General features: G+C 39.6%; 3 protein-coding genes across 3 annotated transcripts; 2 read left to right on the top strand and 1 right to left on the bottom strand.

The window, feature by feature from the left end:
* On the top strand, window positions 1-1,966 carry tmem258 (transmembrane protein 258). Its single transcript, XM_083916316.1, has 4 exons — window positions 1-72; window positions 347-456; window positions 1,598-1,726; window positions 1,822-1,966. Exons 1-3 carry the CDS (start codon window positions 70-72, stop codon window positions 1,722-1,724), a joined length of 240 nt encoding a protein of 79 aa, XP_083772442.1. The 5' UTR covers window positions 1-69; the 3' UTR covers window positions 1,725-1,726; window positions 1,822-1,966.
* A 913-nt stretch (window positions 1,967-2,879) lies between these two features.
* tmem138 (transmembrane protein 138) lies at window positions 2,880-4,419 on the bottom strand (the record flags this gene model as incomplete). Its single annotated transcript, XM_083916994.1, has 4 exons — window positions 4,229-4,419; window positions 3,294-3,465; window positions 3,079-3,154; window positions 2,880-2,992 (listed from the first exon to the last, which is right to left on the bottom strand). The coding sequence occupies exons 1-4, from the start codon at window positions 4,354-4,356 to the stop codon at window positions 2,880-2,882; spliced, it is 489 nt and encodes a 162-aa protein (XP_083773120.1). The 5' UTR covers window positions 4,357-4,419.
* Window positions 4,420-9,250: 4,831 nt separating this feature from the next.
* On the top strand, window positions 9,251-17,170 carry cracr2b (calcium release activated channel regulator 2B; the record flags this gene model as incomplete). Its single annotated transcript, XM_083917391.1, has 17 exons — window positions 9,251-9,508; window positions 9,595-9,706; window positions 9,820-9,967; window positions 10,191-10,337; window positions 10,459-10,549; window positions 10,640-10,735; window positions 10,816-11,003; window positions 11,937-12,008; window positions 12,205-12,259; window positions 14,074-14,153; window positions 14,262-14,382; window positions 14,602-14,728; window positions 14,827-14,908; window positions 15,046-15,160; window positions 15,391-15,498; window positions 15,616-15,692; window positions 17,031-17,170. The coding sequence occupies 17 exons, from the start codon at window positions 9,251-9,253 to the stop codon at window positions 17,113-17,115; spliced, it is 1,962 nt and encodes a 653-aa protein (XP_083773517.1). The 3' UTR covers window positions 17,116-17,170.
* Between the last annotated feature and the right edge of the window lie 162 nt (window positions 17,171-17,332).

The following is a 17,332-nucleotide window of genomic DNA, read 5'->3' as shown; positions in this document are numbered from 1 at the left end:
AGGAAGTGCTAGTCAGTACGTGGCCTTATCATCTTGGACCAGAAACAAGGGCTCCGCTTCATCGCTAAAATGGTAGAAGTACTCATCTTCATCTCGTTTATAGACGTGCGAATGTTAAAATACAATACTGCGGTTTATCTGTACACGTTATTCACAATTTCACTTTCAAAACAGTGCGTTTTCTTTGCGAAATGATGCTTTGTTAAATAAAAGATTTGCAGATTAGCAAAGCAAAGTTAGCTTCTCATGTCAAATTCATTAATTTAACCGCTTCATTTAAACAAAATAAATACGTTTCCAACCATGATTAGCTCGCCTAACCTGCTTGTATCTTAACTCTCTGCAGGAACTCGAGGCTATGACCAGATACACCAGCCCGGTGAACCCGGCTGTGTTCCCCCACCTCACTGTCGTCCTGCTGGCCATCGGCATGTTCTTCACCGCCTGGTTCTTCGTGTATCCTTCCACTGCTTGTTCCACATAACAACACTGTGTATGCGGTTAACATGGCCATCATACCAGATACATTCAGGCTGCTGCAAAATACGCAGTAACCTACAGTAAAACCGTACAAGATTAGGAAAGTCAGTACATGTTGAAGCCAAGCTTACTTGAGCATAATAAGCAAACTATACAACCATTAGGTTTTTTATCTTCCAGGCACCCACGGATGTCCACTCATTTGAGCACAGAGGGGAATTTAAATGGTAAACCCTATTTATTACAACATGGGACTTATTTTCATAGCTCAACCCATGGTTTTATTATAACAATAACACCAAGCTTGCAGAGTTCATTGCTGAGAGTAAGAAAGTTAGTATATTTATCAAAATATTTTTAAACAAATTCCCAGGTGAGCAATGCTTGCAAGAGAAAATCAAGGTGAATGATAAAAGTGTTACCCAAACTGTCTGTTGTGCATCCAAACATGGCACTTTACAGACTTAGGGATAGATGCACAAACTATTTAAGAAATATGAACTACATTCAGTTCATGCAGAAATTGTCTTAATTAACATTAATTTTCACTCAGTGATTTCTAGATATGAGATTGAGGCTTAACTTGTACATCATAATGCAATACATGCTGATGGACACAAATTAAACCATTTAAAGATACAATCAACGATCGACGCAGAATATACACAATAAATATAATAACAGTGACCACCGCTCTGACCTCCCTGCTCTTTTCATATGAATGGGAATGGCTGTTCTGCTCTCGTTCATTTCTGTGGGTAGGCCGTGTCTTAAGAGTCTGGAAGAGTGGTCGGTCTTGTAATTTAACTCTTGGCAAGAAAGCTGGGGAGCACCTTTTCCAAAAAACTATTCCTTAAAAACAATATTGTAATGATTTGTATCTTATTTGGCACATCTTTTAGAAACATCTGAAAAGCGTCTTCCTCCTTTGTCTCTAGAAATAAGACAAAGGTGAAATCTCAGTATGTAACATTTGCATAAAATGGCCAAATTGTGAAGTACGCTATGGACGGCTGCATGGTAAGTGACGCAGGAAGAGGCGTTAGATTTGGCAGAGAGCTCAGAACTTGGCTGCTGGTTGCACTTTTTTAAGAGTCGGCCCTTAACTTCTCTTCAGCTACGAGGTGACATCAACGAAATACACCAGGGACGTCTACAAAGAGCTGCTGATTTCCCTTGTTGCTTCACTTTTCATGGGCTTCGGTGTGCTGTTCCTACTTCTCTGGGTTGGCATCTACGTATGAAGGTAAATTTTAAAATCTTGTCACGGTCTATTAGTTTTTAGATTTAATCCCTGAAACAGTTTTGTGGTGGTTAACTTTGTTCCCTCGTTCCTTGCAGTTTCGCGTGACTGTTTTGAAAGAATATGACACATTCCAGTGGAGCGAAGGACATCACACACAACAGACTGGATTTAATTGGACTGCACTGACGACATTTTGGAATAGTATGGACTCTGGTTTTCTGGTCACAAGTAAAGGGGATTTGTACAAGTTTTGGTGTCTTTCTTTGTTCAGCCTAATATCTGCAATGATTAGAATAATCCATGTATCTCGTAGATTTGAACAGCTTTATAAAATGTTAATAATACTTTTATTTAGATGAGACCTGAAGTTCATTGAACCTGACCTGTTGAGTTCTTGAGATTAGAAGGTTATTTTGACACACTGTGGACTATTTATGGTGTTTTTCACGAGTGGCGCCTAAAACCCAATCCCTGATTAATCTTTGTGTTAAAAATAGCACAAACTGTTTCACCTTGTCTACAGGATAATACTGATTACCCTAGTGATGAAGGATTACATCGGGATTAGAGAAGGATTATTTAATAAAAACGGCGGGAACGCAATTCAAAGATCCCCACTCAAAAACAACTGGGTTTCACATGAAAATTGGCCAATTTAAAATGACATTAACCATGTAAACAGCACATGCTAACCTTACATAAGGCAAAATAAACCATAAGGTTTCCTCCTATGCGGGGGAATAACAAAACTACTACTATGTGTTCTACAAATGGTACATTTGATTGTACAGTAAAACAGACCTGCCATCAGCAACAGCTCTTCATAAACTTTTAACAAATGTGTTGCATTCTGTGTGCAACTCAAATTGATTTACAAAGGCCACATAGATTACCAGACACAATCCTGATTAATACAATACTGCTATGGCTGGCATACCTGCTACTGTAAACCATTTAACTGACTGCCCTCTTGGCTACGAAGAGCCAGTAAACACAAACTGAGACTCATCTTCATCCTTAACTATTTGTTTTCTTCTTTAAATGTACAAATAGTCCAAATGTCATAAAAGCTAATGAAGACAGCTGGTGTTATAATGTCAGAAGGGCCTTTCTTCGCAGATCCCTTTAAGTCTCTCTCCACATGGTCTCTTCTTCACTGACGAGCTTTGGCGAAGGCGTCCCGCAGCCACAGAGAGTCCTCATACAGTCTTGGGTCTCCCATACACTCTGCTGTTAGTTTGTATAGGTAGTAATACAACACTGCCGCTGTTAACAGACAGAAGTACAGTTACTCAATGACTACGAAAAATAGCTTGATTATGCTGGAAAATGTGAATTGTTTAACCTATTACCTGTTCTCTGGAAAACAAAAAGAGCTTGAAGACCGTCCGTCCAAACAAAGCGGTTTGACTCGAGCCATCTAAGGTTCTAGGAAAAAGATTATAATCATCAGGTATAGTTTGCATGGATCAACATTGTGCACAGTTGCTCTGATATAAGACGACATTGGTTACATCAGTATTTCACTCAGTTAAAATGTGACCGTTTTGATTTAGTGTGAGCTTACCAACACCCAGCAGTGGAAGCAGATGCTGAGGGTCAGATAAAGAGCCGAGAAGATCAGCAGAGCCCTGAACTTCTCCAGCAGCAGGGACACCAGGCCGACCTGGAACACGTAGGTGTTGAACATCATCAGCAGAATGATGATCATGTTGAACAAGATGGCAATGTCCTGGATGCTGTGGACACAGATTTTACTGGTTTATTTGTAATATTGGTTTCTGACGAAGTAAACAAAGTGTATGTGACCATGTCAAAAAGAAGGGTGCTGCGCAGGACTGGCACATTATCAGTTTTCTAAACACAGGAAGAATAAATGAATACAGAACCTGTATGGTACTGACTCGTAAAAAAAAGTTACTCTAGTTATGATGGCTTCAATCACTGACCAGACAAAGTAATGGGATATAAATTGTTCGTCTAAAAAATATATATTTAGTATTATATAGACATTGGAGCAGCTGCACTGAAAATAATTAAACAAAAGTGAAGGAGTCTTGATGGTTACCAGTTACTGAAAAAGCATAAGAAAATTAATAATTTTGATTTACAGCCGCAAAGATGATAAACCAAAAAAAATGTAAAGACTTTCTATGAGTTAAGTAAAGTGTGTGTAAGTATCTGAGTAATGTAAATCTCTAGGAAATACCTGGTTGGCTGATAGTTTAATCAGTCTGGGGATTTGATTATTAAACATCAATTGGTGCTATTTTCAACATTAATCATATTTACTTTAGCCCCTCTCTCCCAAATGAGAGCCACTGCTTATTATATAAAATCCCAATTTTTAATAATTATATGACGTATAAAATATTGAATAAGAAGTAAAGGAACTTGAACAAATTGTTGTTAAAATTTAACTCAATCAGCTGAATTCTTTAACAACTTGACTAATGTTTGATAAGTCATCTCATCATTTTAGCATGCGGTTCAGTGTCTTACATGAAAAGCACAAGTTGGATCACAGGCGCTCCTCTCAGAAGTTCACTGAAGGAGTTGACAAAGAGATCATAGGCCAACAGTGTCAGCTGGATCAGCAGCACCAGTGAGTAGTTGCCGGTCTGGAGCATCTTCAGGGGCAGTCCTGAAAACCACCAAACCTTACAGTGTATTCACCCCCTTGCTTCTGGGTTTGTTTCTTTAACACTTGCAAAAAAGCAGGTACTTGATGTTGACACTATCTAGTCTATTTAGTGCAGATTCACCCCCTACATGCTGGAGTACAAAAACACTGCAAAGATAAGCAGGCAGACGGTACTGACTTCACAAGTTGTCCAATCATAGCCAGAAACTGGTGTCTTTTCCCTTTAATTTTCTATTGCTTTGGGGTTTCTTCACTCCGGTTTGTCCCTCTGTTCAAAAACATGCTGTTTGCTCTTTGTTCCTCAGAGGGTAAATTTTCTTCGTGATGATTGCAGGAAGAAGTCCAAGATGTCAGATTAGATGTTTGAGATCATCCCTCATGCTGCACGTTGTCACCTTTGCCGTGGAAAGTCTCCTCGTTTGCTGCTGGGAAGAACAGAAAAACTGTGAAGCAACATATCTTTGCCCTGCAGCCATCTCCAGCGCAGATGAGGGTTGATGTAACGTGTCTTCTGCCGCAGTAAACCCAACCTACTCAAGATGTTACACAGGCAAGCGTGGCGAGGTCAAAACTGGCATTACAGATTACTTTCACCTAACGTTACGCGGACACCGCTCCCGTGTTGTTGTGACACAGTCCCTTTTCACGCATCTAATCTACCCACGACGGTAGCCAAATGTTATCTAGTGCTGGCTGCAGATAATCCTGGAGACGGATAATCGAGTTACTAATGTTTCGCAGGCTAATTTCAACAACAGACACACTCGGTTGGCAGCGGCTCGACTCAGATTTTTAAGTTCGAGGAGCTCCCCGCAGACACGTTTAACCATCACAACATCGACTCTGCTCACTGTTGTTTAAATAAGCTTCACAAACACCATGTAACACCTACTTACCAGGAGAAAAACGCATGAAGAATAAAAATAAGCTGCCCAGGAACAAAAAGAACCACTAAATAGTCCTACTTTTCAAGGCAAACTGTGCTACTATCCACTTGGAGCCTCCACCTCTGCTTTTCAGCATGCATTTCCGTTAATGCCATGGTAACGCTCCTTTCTACCGTAATAACGGACGTATAGGTTCTATAGAAAATACAAAAACTAGAGAGATTACGGTACATTTAATCGTTGTATTGCTTTCTATGGCTCTGTTATTTCCTAAATGGTACTAGAAAAGTAGCTGCTGTGTGTAAGTGAAAGCAATTAAATTAAATTGATAAATTGAATATATATATATATATATATATATATATATATAAATTTATATATATAGATATATATATATATATAAATTTATATATATATATATATATATATATATATATATATATATATATATATATATTAGCATTTTAGTCCGTTTATTGTTGTACACAGAGGTGGGAAGTAACGCAGTAGGCTGCATTTACTCAAGTACTGCACTTAAGTACAATTTTGAGGTCCTTGTTCTTTACTTGAGTAATTCCATTTCATCTACTTTATACTTCTACTCCACTACATTTACTTTTTACCCCACCACATGTATTTGGTAACATTAGTTACTAGTTACTTTACAGATAAATATTATTCATACAAAATATTATAAACAAATAGAATGACATGTTGTAATAGATTGCGTTACACAGCAGTAAAGTAAATACAATGATCTACACCTTTATCAGCTGCCACCTTAAAATGATATCTACACAAATATATCAATAATTACAGTCTGATAATAGAATATTATGAAATGGGCCATTCTGCATAATGAGAACTTACATTTGGATGTTAATACTGTTGTACTTTTTCCTACAGTAAGTAACATTTTGAATGCAGGACTTTTACTTGTAGCAGAGTATTTTTAGTGTGTTATTACTACTTTGACTTAAGTAACGTTTCTGAGTACTTCTTCCACCGCCGTATGTTGAGTGTTTGAGACAAATCAAAACACATTTAGGCTGAGAAGAGTGTGTGCGCCTTTAACCGGCTACATCAAACATTACGGTAACCTTCCATCACACAGGGCGCGTACCGCCACCCAGCGGCTGACGTCAGTACGTGACTGAGGTGCTGTGAGCAGAGCGGAGGTAGTGGGCACCTGCGTCCAGTGCACCAGCAGGTGAGTAGTTAAAAGTTTCTACAATTTCGCTGAATTGATATAAAATAGAGTAGTGTGAGTCAATTAGAGATGTGAAAACAGCGTGTATGTTCACTTCTCCCGCTGTGGCGCATTAACGACCGGTTGTGTGAGGTTATTTTCTCCTTTAATAATACATGTACATGTCATTCTTCTGATTTTGGTTACCTCAGAAGCTACAAGAAAATGTAGTCGCATGTAAGCCATTTTATTCACTGTAGGTTTTTTTTAGAGCTGAGTCACAGTCAAACTTTCTAACCCCCAATCTGCATTTTTTTTTACAAACTGTCTGTTTAACTTTATGATAAGAGCTGTCACACTGTTTGTTTTCAACCACCATATGTTCTCACTGTCAGGCAGGCAGAAAGAAAGTGTAGGGCTTTTTGAAGTGTGACAGACAGGTTTGTAGTGTACAACATGTTGTAAACTTACTTTCCCTGAATGTGAGAGAGACTCCACCTTGCTTCTCACACCGACCTTGCTAAATGGTGTTAGGCGTGTAAGTTTATCTGACCTTTGGCGTTGCTGTTGGCGGACTGACATACAAAATCCTTCACATATAATGTTTACAAAGTCCCTTATCTGGGATCCTAGTATATCTCTTCTGTTATAAGTTTTGTTCTTCATAGATCATCAGCAAGATGCTTTACTAGCTATTATCAGTGCATACTTTTTAGGTATTGAGTTTATGATCATATTGCACTGGAGAGATAGGAAGGAGAGGTTATATTGTATTTAACACTGACACAGATTTAAGTTCAGTGGGAAAACCTTCAGAAATATCTTATAATCTATATCTAATTATATTGAAATGTAACCATCTATGTTCTTCCTGTTTAATAGAAATGCCATCTAACCTGAAGACCTTGCTAGATGCTTGTATCTGTCATAAATCACTGTTTTATGAACGTTCATGGAGATACTGAGGACATTTTTTCCCCATAGTTCTTAAGCTTAAAATCTGTTTGCAAATGTGGTAATTCTGACCATGTAAACACCTGAAAATGCTTTATTTGCATCTCCTTTCCCCATCTGCCCTCCCCTTCGAGTACACACCAACTCTTCTCACATGACACCATCCTGTTTTTTACCCGCTGCACATCCTGGTGCACAGTCATGGGCGCTAGCAGTGGCATCATCTCATTTATTTACATTTCCCTCCTCTAAATAAACAGGGAGTGAAACTGGTTTTGCTGCATGAAGCTAAGAATGTATGCTTTGCCTTGCCTAGGGATATTAACTTTTTTTTTAACAGAAATATGTAAAATAACATGCTGCCGTATTGGATACTTTAAACAGTAATGCATTATTGAGTGTAGACACGTCAGACACCTGATCCCAGCAGCTGTAGATAATGTGTACAGTCAGAGCTTAGTTTGTTCTGCACTTCATGTTTGGCAAGGGAGGACCTGTAGGGCCAGCGTCTCACAAGATCTTGCAGCATTAAGATTGAAGATTCAGAGTGTCTTTTAGCTAATTCTGGTTCATCAAGAAAGTAAACATGAATGTCTCTGGTTGTATCCAGAAATAGATAACTTTTACACTTTTGAAATACGTCAACATCTCATTAGAACTGTCTAAAAAGTTAGTTTATTCTTTCAATTTGTTTAGTTCATAAAATTTCAAAAATAGGGGAAAATTGCTTATCGCACCATCAAGTCCCCATTGGTGCTTTTAAATCTTCTTTTTTTTGGCCACAAGTAAAACATTCAAAGACTATTTTACAATGATTTATGACCAAGAAAAAAAAAAAATCCTCTCATTTGAGCAACTGGAACAAAGATTCGGTGGTTGGCATTTTAATTAACCTATTATCAAAACAGGTTCGGATTATTTGTTAATTAATGTGTCACATTTCAGCTCTACTTCTCATGACTCAGGACAAAGAAAGTGAAGCGTTCAATAACAAATGACAAACTGAGGGGTCGACAAGTTCACTGGAGATCAAAATTAGAGAACAAATTATTTATACTTGGTTTATTCTGATTTGGTTTATCCATTTCATTGTTTCAATATTCTTAGCTTCAAGGAACTGTGTAACCTGTTTTGCAGTGGGACAGGGGGAATTGCCTTGCATGAAAATTGCAGCCGATTGGGAGACATTGGCAGTGGAGGTATTACATGTTGCTGAAGGAGGTTTACTTAAACATTTGCATTCACCCTGCCATGTAGCTCAATTTATTTGGGTCTGATGGGAAACATTAAATCCGGTGTCGGACTGGGGAACGACTGAACCCAAGTGTCTAACAAAGTCGGTTAAATTTGGGGAGGAAGTGTTAGAGTCCAGATCTAAACCCCGTAGAGAATCTCTGTAAAATCCTTTGCAACAAAGTAATGGTTAAAAAACCCACTACAGTTTCTGAACTGCAGAAGAGACTGAAGAAGAACAGACCAAGATCAAACCAGCGCAGTGTGAGAAACTAGTGATGTCCTGTGGGCGCAGACGTGCTGAAGTCATTCAAAGCTGTGGCCTCTACACTTCCTATTCATTTTTTAATCCTATAGCCCCAAGAAAACATTGTTGAAATCTTCTCTTCTGACACAATGGTTACTGTTCTCTAATATGGCTCACTGTTTTTTTGTACAGCAGTGGTATAGCCACAGTGGATATTCTGTCAAATTCTGAACAATAAAAAATAACAATATTTCAGAATAAATCAAGTATTTATAATTCATTTATATTTTATCCTCAAGTGTGTATTATACTTCATGAAAAACACACCAACTCCCCACCCATACTCGTTCACCTCTCTTTGTGTGCAGTAATGTCTAAGTGGCTGAATAATGGTGAAGTGCTGGTGGGTGAAGGCAGTGGTGAGGTAGTACCAATGATTCCCAGACCGCGGGGTCTATCAGCTGGGAGCCCCAGACCGGGCTGCAGTACACGTAGTCCACTGACTTCACCCAGAACCAGGGAGTCAGTGCCAGTAAGCCCACTGGCAGAGACCATGGGCAAGGCCAAGGAGCTTTTTGTGCTGTGTGACAAAGAGGGGAAAGGGTTCATCACAAAACGGGATATGCAGGTGAGCAGCCAATGTGGTAGAATAACAACATTTAGGCCAACTGTAGAGTCTTGAACTTTCCATCTTCATCTTCATCTTCTGTTCAGAGGTTACAAGTGGAGTTGCCGCTGTCCCCTGAACAGCTGGAGACAGTGTTTGACAGTCTGGACCGCGAGAGCAATGGATTCCTTACTCCTGCCGAGTTCAACACAGGACTTGGTGAGCGTAGGGTTTTGTGTAATTTAAGGCCAAAATTCACTTCACTGTTCATTCGCAAAACATCTGTCGTCCACTTTAAGCCAAATCCTCTGTGCTTCTCTCCGTCTGTGCAGGTGTGTTTGTGGGGCTGGAGGACACGTCTGAGCTGAGTCAAGATGAAGCAGAAGAGGATTCAGACCAGGTGGACTTGTCCCAGGACCCCCCTGCAGTTAGATTCGTAAACATACTAATGGAGCTGGGAGCTGATAAACTCTTCAAAAAGTAAGATCACTAACAAAAAATGTTTATAGTTTCTTGAGCTGAAACTGCAAAAACCATTGAGCTGGATCATTTTTACAGGAATCGAGATGCTTAATGCACAGATACTGATATATATACATATATATACAGTTTATCATTGAAACCCAGCGCCTTTTTGTGATGTAAGTGAGTGATGTGCTGTTAAGGTTAAATTATGCTTTAACAATTGTGTGTTGTGTGACAGTCAGCAGGAGCTCTCTTCTCTGTGGTGTGAACTCCAGAGAGACAGACCCGAGCTGCTGAGTGTCCTAGACAGCGTCCTGATCCACGCAGTGTCCCATTTACAGGACTCCATCAGAGAGAGAGATAGTCTGGAACAAGCTCTATGCAGGTCCAATCTTGCTCCCACTGTCCTCTTCATATGTAACAATTCATTATGCACTATGCATATGTGATTATTCAGATTGCGTTGAGTTTTCTAATCATTCAGCTGTAATCTTTGTCTGTTTTAGACGGGAGAATGAACATGATCAGGTCGTTCGGTCCATATATGAAGAAATGGAAAACCAAATCAGAGACGAGAGAGAGAAACGCCTTGCTCAGGTTCAGACGTGTGCTATTAAGTCCAGCCTTTGTGCCATTTAACGAAGTGATCATCATAACTGCATTTAATGAATGTACTGTGTAATCAAGGACAGTATCGGACACAAGCAGAGAGGGCAACAACTTGAGAAGGAGCTGAAGATACAGGAGCAAGAGTTGGAGACTACTCTGGCCAAACAGAAAGAGGTAGGCATCCAAATAGTGCTAATGTTATATCTAAAGAGTTTAAGTTAATTGAGTGAATCAACGGGACATGTATTTTTAAGCTGGAGACCAGAATCCGGCAGCTGAGCTGTGAACAGGCAAACATCAAGGAGCAGAACCAACAGCTGCGGAGCCTCAACATCCAGTTACAGGAGCAGGTGGAGAGCAGCAGAGAGCAGCTGCAGGCCGCTCTGGGACAGCTCAGCATGCTGCAGGTCAGCGCTGCCCACGAACAAGTGGCCAGACAGAGGTGAGTGGCACAAGAGGATGCTGCTTGAATGTCCCAAGTTCAGAAATTTATGTCATGACTAGAATCCATCTTTTTGTGGTTGGGCTGAAATTAATACTACTTTATTTCAGCGCAAATGTGGGGAAAAAAACAAAAAACGATTTGGACTTGGTTCTCAGTGTCCCTGGCAGCTGATCTGATAATATTTGCAACACTGCCAGAAGTTTATTTAAAGGTGTAATATGTAGAATGTATCAATCAATGTTTGTAAACACACAGTAAAGTCAGCTCCTCCTCTCCTCCCCGGCTCACGCTCAATGGCAAGAGAGAGAGAGAGCGCGTGCACAGCAGGGTTGTTTCTAGGGGATGGCCTGGGCAATGGAAAAACTGGCATGTCCATTATCAAAGGGGTCCCTTGACCTCTGACCTCAAGATATGAATGAAATGACGGTTTGGGGCAGAAAACATGCAGTGAAGTCATGCAGTACAAATGTGTCATTTGTCCTGCTGCATACTGATGTACATAAACCTTGAATTGCAGAAATTGGGTCTAACTTGAAAGCTGAGACTCTTGTGGATTCAATGAGCTCAGTTGTATTCATGTGTGATGATGTTAGTCCCCATAGCAGCCACTTCATTGTAGTGAGAGCATTTTTTGAAACTTGAGCTCACTGTATAAAATGAGCTGTTGTGACCTCTGGGGTAATCGCAGCCTCATAAAACTTTACAAACGAAAACTAACCGAAGGTATTCAACAAACAACTTCCCTAGATTTACTACTGAGCTCACTACAGCCTCTGAAAGACAATAGTCGGTGGGCCCGCCAGTGTCCAGCTGGAACGTAAAGAGTTAAGGGTTATTACAACGTGTGTGTGCACAAACTACGTGCCACCCCGTATAAGTCAGTCCCCAACTTGGGCCAATCTTTAATAATCTTTTGTTGCTTCATTGTAGAAACGTGATGAAGGTGTCAAGTAATATGCAGAAAGAGAAAGACAGTCTCTTAAGACAACTGGAGCTCTTGAGGTAAGTCCAAACTGCTGCTGTCTGGTGTTTCAATCAAGTTCATTCGTCGTGAATTTAAAATAAATTTCCAGACAAATTGTGTCAGAGAAAATTGTCTGTAAATTAATTATTTCAAAGTGTCTGTACTACGATTTAACCACTCTAAATATCAGCCAGTGTGATTCTGGTTCTAAATGATTTTCCCTCTTTGTTTCAGGGATATGAACAAAAGGCTGCGGGATGAGAAAGATGCCCAACAGTCTCAGAAGAGGGTTAGTCACAGACGGTCTGTCCTTCCTCCTCTGCCATTAACTTATTACCTCAGTGAAGACCTTTGCTCCCCGTGGACACAGCAGGTTTATCCAACCTAAGCTAAGTCTTGGATTGGCTTCATGCCTCCTCTGGACAATCATTATTTATATGAGCAGCTCTTATTGTTTAGTTATATATTAATTTAATGTTTGTTCATTGAACCCATTTGGGATTTTTACAATGTCAGCATTGTTGTTTTTCTCTTGTAGATGTGGTCAGCGAAGCGAAGTGAAGGATTTTGTTGAAAAGACATTTACTCTGTGTGCCAACTTAAGGAAAAGAGTGTTTTATATGTTTATTAATAATACTTTATAGCACTATTTATGAAGATGAGAGATGTGACTATTTATGAAGGTGAAGTCAAGTGGGTCAGTATTTACTTAACTAATACTTCATTTTATTTATCATAATTTGTAAAGGAATAATAATCTATTAGCAGGTTTACCTTTATCCCAACTACGTTCTTAAATACATGCTATTTTTGCTAAAGCTAACTAGCTATGTTTTGTTTTTGTTTTGATTTTTGTTTTTTTTTACATAAATTTGGTCTTCCAAGAATCCCTCCTGATCAAAGTCAAAGAATTGACAAAGAATATAAAATATTCATTCAAGAACCCATAATGACCACAACACAATGAACACCTGTTGGTTATTTCCTGTATCTTTTTGTCTTGTCATATGATTTATAAACAAACAAGTGTATTGCTGATACATGATGATGTTAAACTTCTTTGCAGCAGAATAAATGTCACCACTGGGTTGTATTCTTGTTTTATAAACCTATTTAATCCGCTTGAGTGATGCAATTAGTATTTCTACAGAGAATATAGTGTTACTGAAAGGGATAGTTCTGATTTTTTAAAGTGGGGTTGTATGAGGTACTTACAGTTTTCCACCCACAGTAGATGATGTTCGGCACGCTCCAGTTTGGAGAAGCAGGCAGGCGTACTGACACGGAAGCAAAGCAATGTACTGCTGTGGACGACAGCAGGAGCAAAACAAATTTTAGACACCTAATATTTTGAATGTATGTAAGTATGCTATATTAAGAATATTTATTACCACTTTACCTTGCCTTCAGACAGCCCTCTTTAAGGTTACATGGGAGGGAAACTGAAGCCATTCTATTCTCTCTTCAAAGCCACATGACTCCACTGACAAAAACTGTAATTTTACATTGCAGAACACAGGAGGTGCTGGTCTACTGCTGCCTCGATCGGTTGGTTAGTTATTGTGTTACTGTGGTGTTTTAAAAGGGTTAGGAGCTAACAAAACAATCAAAATAACCAATCAAGGCAGTGGTAGACCAGCAACTAGACCAGCAACTCCTGCGTCCTGCAAGTAAAATGACTTGTCAATGGAGTCGTGTGGCTTTGAAGAGAGCATATTCAATCCCCCTGCATAAAATTAAACCCAGCTGTCTGACGGCGAGGCAAAGTGGTAATATTTTCTAAATATAGCATGAACCTAAACTGATATTGATGTTTTTTAAGTGACTAAAATATACCCGCTGCCTTCGTCCACAGCAATACATTGCTTTGCTTGCGTGCCTGTCCTTTCTGCTTTTCCAAACTGGGGATGTGCCAACTGCCAGCTACGGCAGGTAATACGCTGAAAGTACCTAATACAACCCCACTTCAAAAAATCAGAACCATCCATTTAATGCTCCTTGGAAACTTACCCTAGCATGTATATTTACACCATAAAAAAATGTATTATACACGTCTTAATGCTACTCATTTCTTCTGCCTCACTTTCCACAAAAACCTTGTAGACTCCAAATGTCACAAAGCCTTTGCAGAAGAAAGGGTCAGTCATAGGTAACTACTTACTGCAAGACAAGCCATTGAAAAGGTTTGTATGACTAACGGCATCTGATATCAAATTTATCATCTTTGCAGTAATGCGAAGGAAAATTGCTCGAGGGAAGCAACTAATTGTGTGTATTCATTGATTCTGAAGACAGCTGAGCTCATCAGATCAGTTGGAGCAGGACAAAGACACAGAGGTGACAAATTCATCCAAGAGGCACCAACCGTCAAGTAGAGTCAGGTGTGAAAATGTTGAACAGGTGCAGACTCAGGTAGGGAACTTATTAAATCTACCAATACATTAATCCAAAAATTCATTAAATTGCTAACAGGTGCAGCAGCTGGAGACCTTTTAATGATGAAGGTGATACTCTGAGGCATTTTTAATCTGCACAGCGATGATGGAGCACAGATTAAATGTGCGTCCTCTTAAACACAAAGACATGACACTCATCTAAATGTTAAGTTTGGTCCCTTTACCTGAATTTTAGAGCACAGTTGTCAGTCCTCAGCGAGCGTTCAAGGTGGTATTCCTGGGTAACTCAGGGGTGGGTAAGAGCTCCTTCATACAGCACTACTGCACAGGGAACTTCTACAGTAAAATGAGCGCTACTGTAGGTAAGCTTTTCTTTAATGATCACTCTTTGACAATTATTCAAATGCAACCAGTGTATGTATAAGAGAAGAATGACACCCTGGGTATATGTTGCTTCTAGGTATAGATTTCCAGATGAAGACTTTAACTCTGGGCTCCACCACCATCACTCTACAGCTGTGGGACACTGCAGGCCAGGAGAGGTCAGATGGAAAACAGCTTATTTACATGTTTACCAGACGTCACCAGATAATTACATGTGTAACTCAACATTATTTTAAATTATACCATTTGAGCTTTTTGTAGGTGTTTTTTTTAACGTATTGCTTTCACTGTTCAGATTTCGCAGCATCACTGAGCAGTACTACCGTAAAGCTGACGGTATCCTTGCCATGTATGACATAACTCAATCCTCCTCCTTTGCCGCTGTGAGAGGGTGGATGGACTCTGTGAAGGTGAGCACGTGGGGATGTAATGTATGGAAAAACATGCAAAACAGTTTGTCTCTATTTGAATACACATGCAGGTGATTGACGATGCCGTGCAATAGGAATCTCTGTAGACACTAATGCCATCTGAGTGATACATCTCAACTTTGATTTTCCTTTTGTCTGATGTCTGTGTAGATCATGTAATAGCTTTCCTCATTGTTGATGTATTCTAACCTGTTGTATGTCCATCCCAGGAGAAGATGTGTGAAGGTGCGGTGCTGATGCTGCTAGCGAACAAGCTGGACCTGGCAGACACTAACAGCAGAGAGGTGACAACAGGCGAAGGGAAGAGACTGGCAAAGGTGAGGCACATTTGAATATTCAAACTCCTCACCGCAGTGATTTACACTAAGGACAGATCATTACCTTTGAAATAAATAAATGTATATGTTTGCTTATTTACTTCCTGGTTTATACAGGAGCACCAAGCTGTGTTTTACGAGTGCAGTGCCAAAACTGGATGTAACATGGAGGAGCTGATGAATTACCTGGCTGGGTATGTCATCTTCTTTCTTTTTTATATATCATTCACATCATCTGGATCTTGGAAAATGTTTGTATCTGATGTCTTGTTTTTTTGTTGGGACAGTTCATTTGTCCACAATACACTCAGTTACCAGTTTATTTGGTATTCATGCAGCAGCACTGTACCTTCAAGTGCTTGAACACACTTTATAGTCATTTTTGGGGCTGTCATTTGTGCTGTTGAATTGTATTGTGTTATACCTACAATTATTTTCATTGTCAAATATTCTGCAGATTTTTGATTAATCGTTTAGTCTATGAAATGAAAGAAAATGTAAAAGAATTCCCACCACATGTTTTCAGATACTGTAGCTTGTTGTTGTTAGAGAAGTAGAAAATCATCACAGTTGAGAAGCTGGAATTAGAAAATATTTGTTGGCGATTATAGGCATACCATGAAAAACCAAGGTAGGCTATGGACTTATACAAAAATAATCCCTGTCAGTCATCACGTATGCCTCACTAGAAGTGTGGAGCATTGTCTGTATCTGCACTGACCCTTTTCGTCGTATTTTGCTGTGCTCGGGACAGCCAATAACAAAGGTGTAGATGCAGAACTCTATAAAAAATGTAGCGACCAGGTTACACCATTGTCTCTCTCCTCTGCACTCTGCCTGTGCCATGTATAAAGACATTCAGGTCTGTGCGTCTGTTTGACCGAGGAAATAGAATTGGAGACACGTTTGGATAAGATATCATTTGCTCACTAAAGTATGTCTGCGACTTGCGGCAAGACGTTTATACAAAGGTTTAAGCAGAGTTTTAAGCAGAAGTTAGCCTGTCGCATGAAAACGGTAAATGTAAATGTAAAAACGGCTGCCAGCCTTACCATTCTGCTATGCTGCTTTTTTTCTTGCTAACGGCGCTCAATACTTCATTCTCTCTCTAGCTGACTCGGCTAAAGCTGCTCTCTCTCTCTCTCTCTCGGCTCTCTCTCTTCTCTCTCTCTCTCTCTCTCTCTCTCTCTCTCTCTCTCTCTCCTCTCTCTCTCTCTCTCTCTCTCTCTCTCCTCTCTCTCTTCTCTTCACCTCTCTCTCTCTCTCTCTCTCTCTCTCTCTCTCCTCTCTCTCTCTCTCTCTCTCTCTCTCTCCTCTCTCTCTCTCTCCCTCTCCTTAAGCCAGGGAGTAGGGACCAAAGTTAAAATGTGTTGATCCTTCATAGTATTAATTGTAATTAACAATGAATTGTTTCAGCACTAGAGAGATGCACCTGATCAGCTGGCACACTGGAGTGTACAGTATCTCATCTCACATCATATGTGTGTTTTGGTTTCTTCTGCACAATGACTCAGTTATTTTCTTCATTTTAGGATGTTAATCTCCCAGCATGATCAACAATGTGAAGGAACACTTTTACTGACTGAGGACACGGCTAAAAGAGGCTGCTGTACATAAACACTTTTAGCTAAAACATTTAGTAAAATGTACATTTATTAAAACATTTGACCCATGATATAAGGGTCAATTATATCATTTCAAGACACAAACTGTGACATTTTAATGCAAACAAGTTTACTGAAAAGTATCTGTAATGCATGTTTACAATGCATCAAATAAAATATATTTATATCCTTTGTTGTCTTTTTTCAAATTCTTTAATATTCTTATAAAC

This window comes from Echiichthys vipera (genome assembly GCF_963691815.1).
Source record: "Echiichthys vipera genome assembly, chromosome: 7".
In the NCBI taxonomy this organism is placed as follows: Eukaryota; Metazoa; Chordata; class Actinopteri; order Perciformes; family Trachinidae; genus Echiichthys; species Echiichthys vipera.
The sequence above is the reverse complement of the archived record's forward strand: the minus strand, read 5'-3'. Positions and strand labels throughout refer to the sequence as shown.

Coding starts and splice junctions, on each gene's coding strand:
- tmem258 (XM_083916316.1), top strand. Junction 457..1,597: donor TTCACCGCCTGGTTCTTCGT/GTATCCTTCCAC, acceptor ACTTCTCTTCAG/CTACGAGGTGACATCAACGA.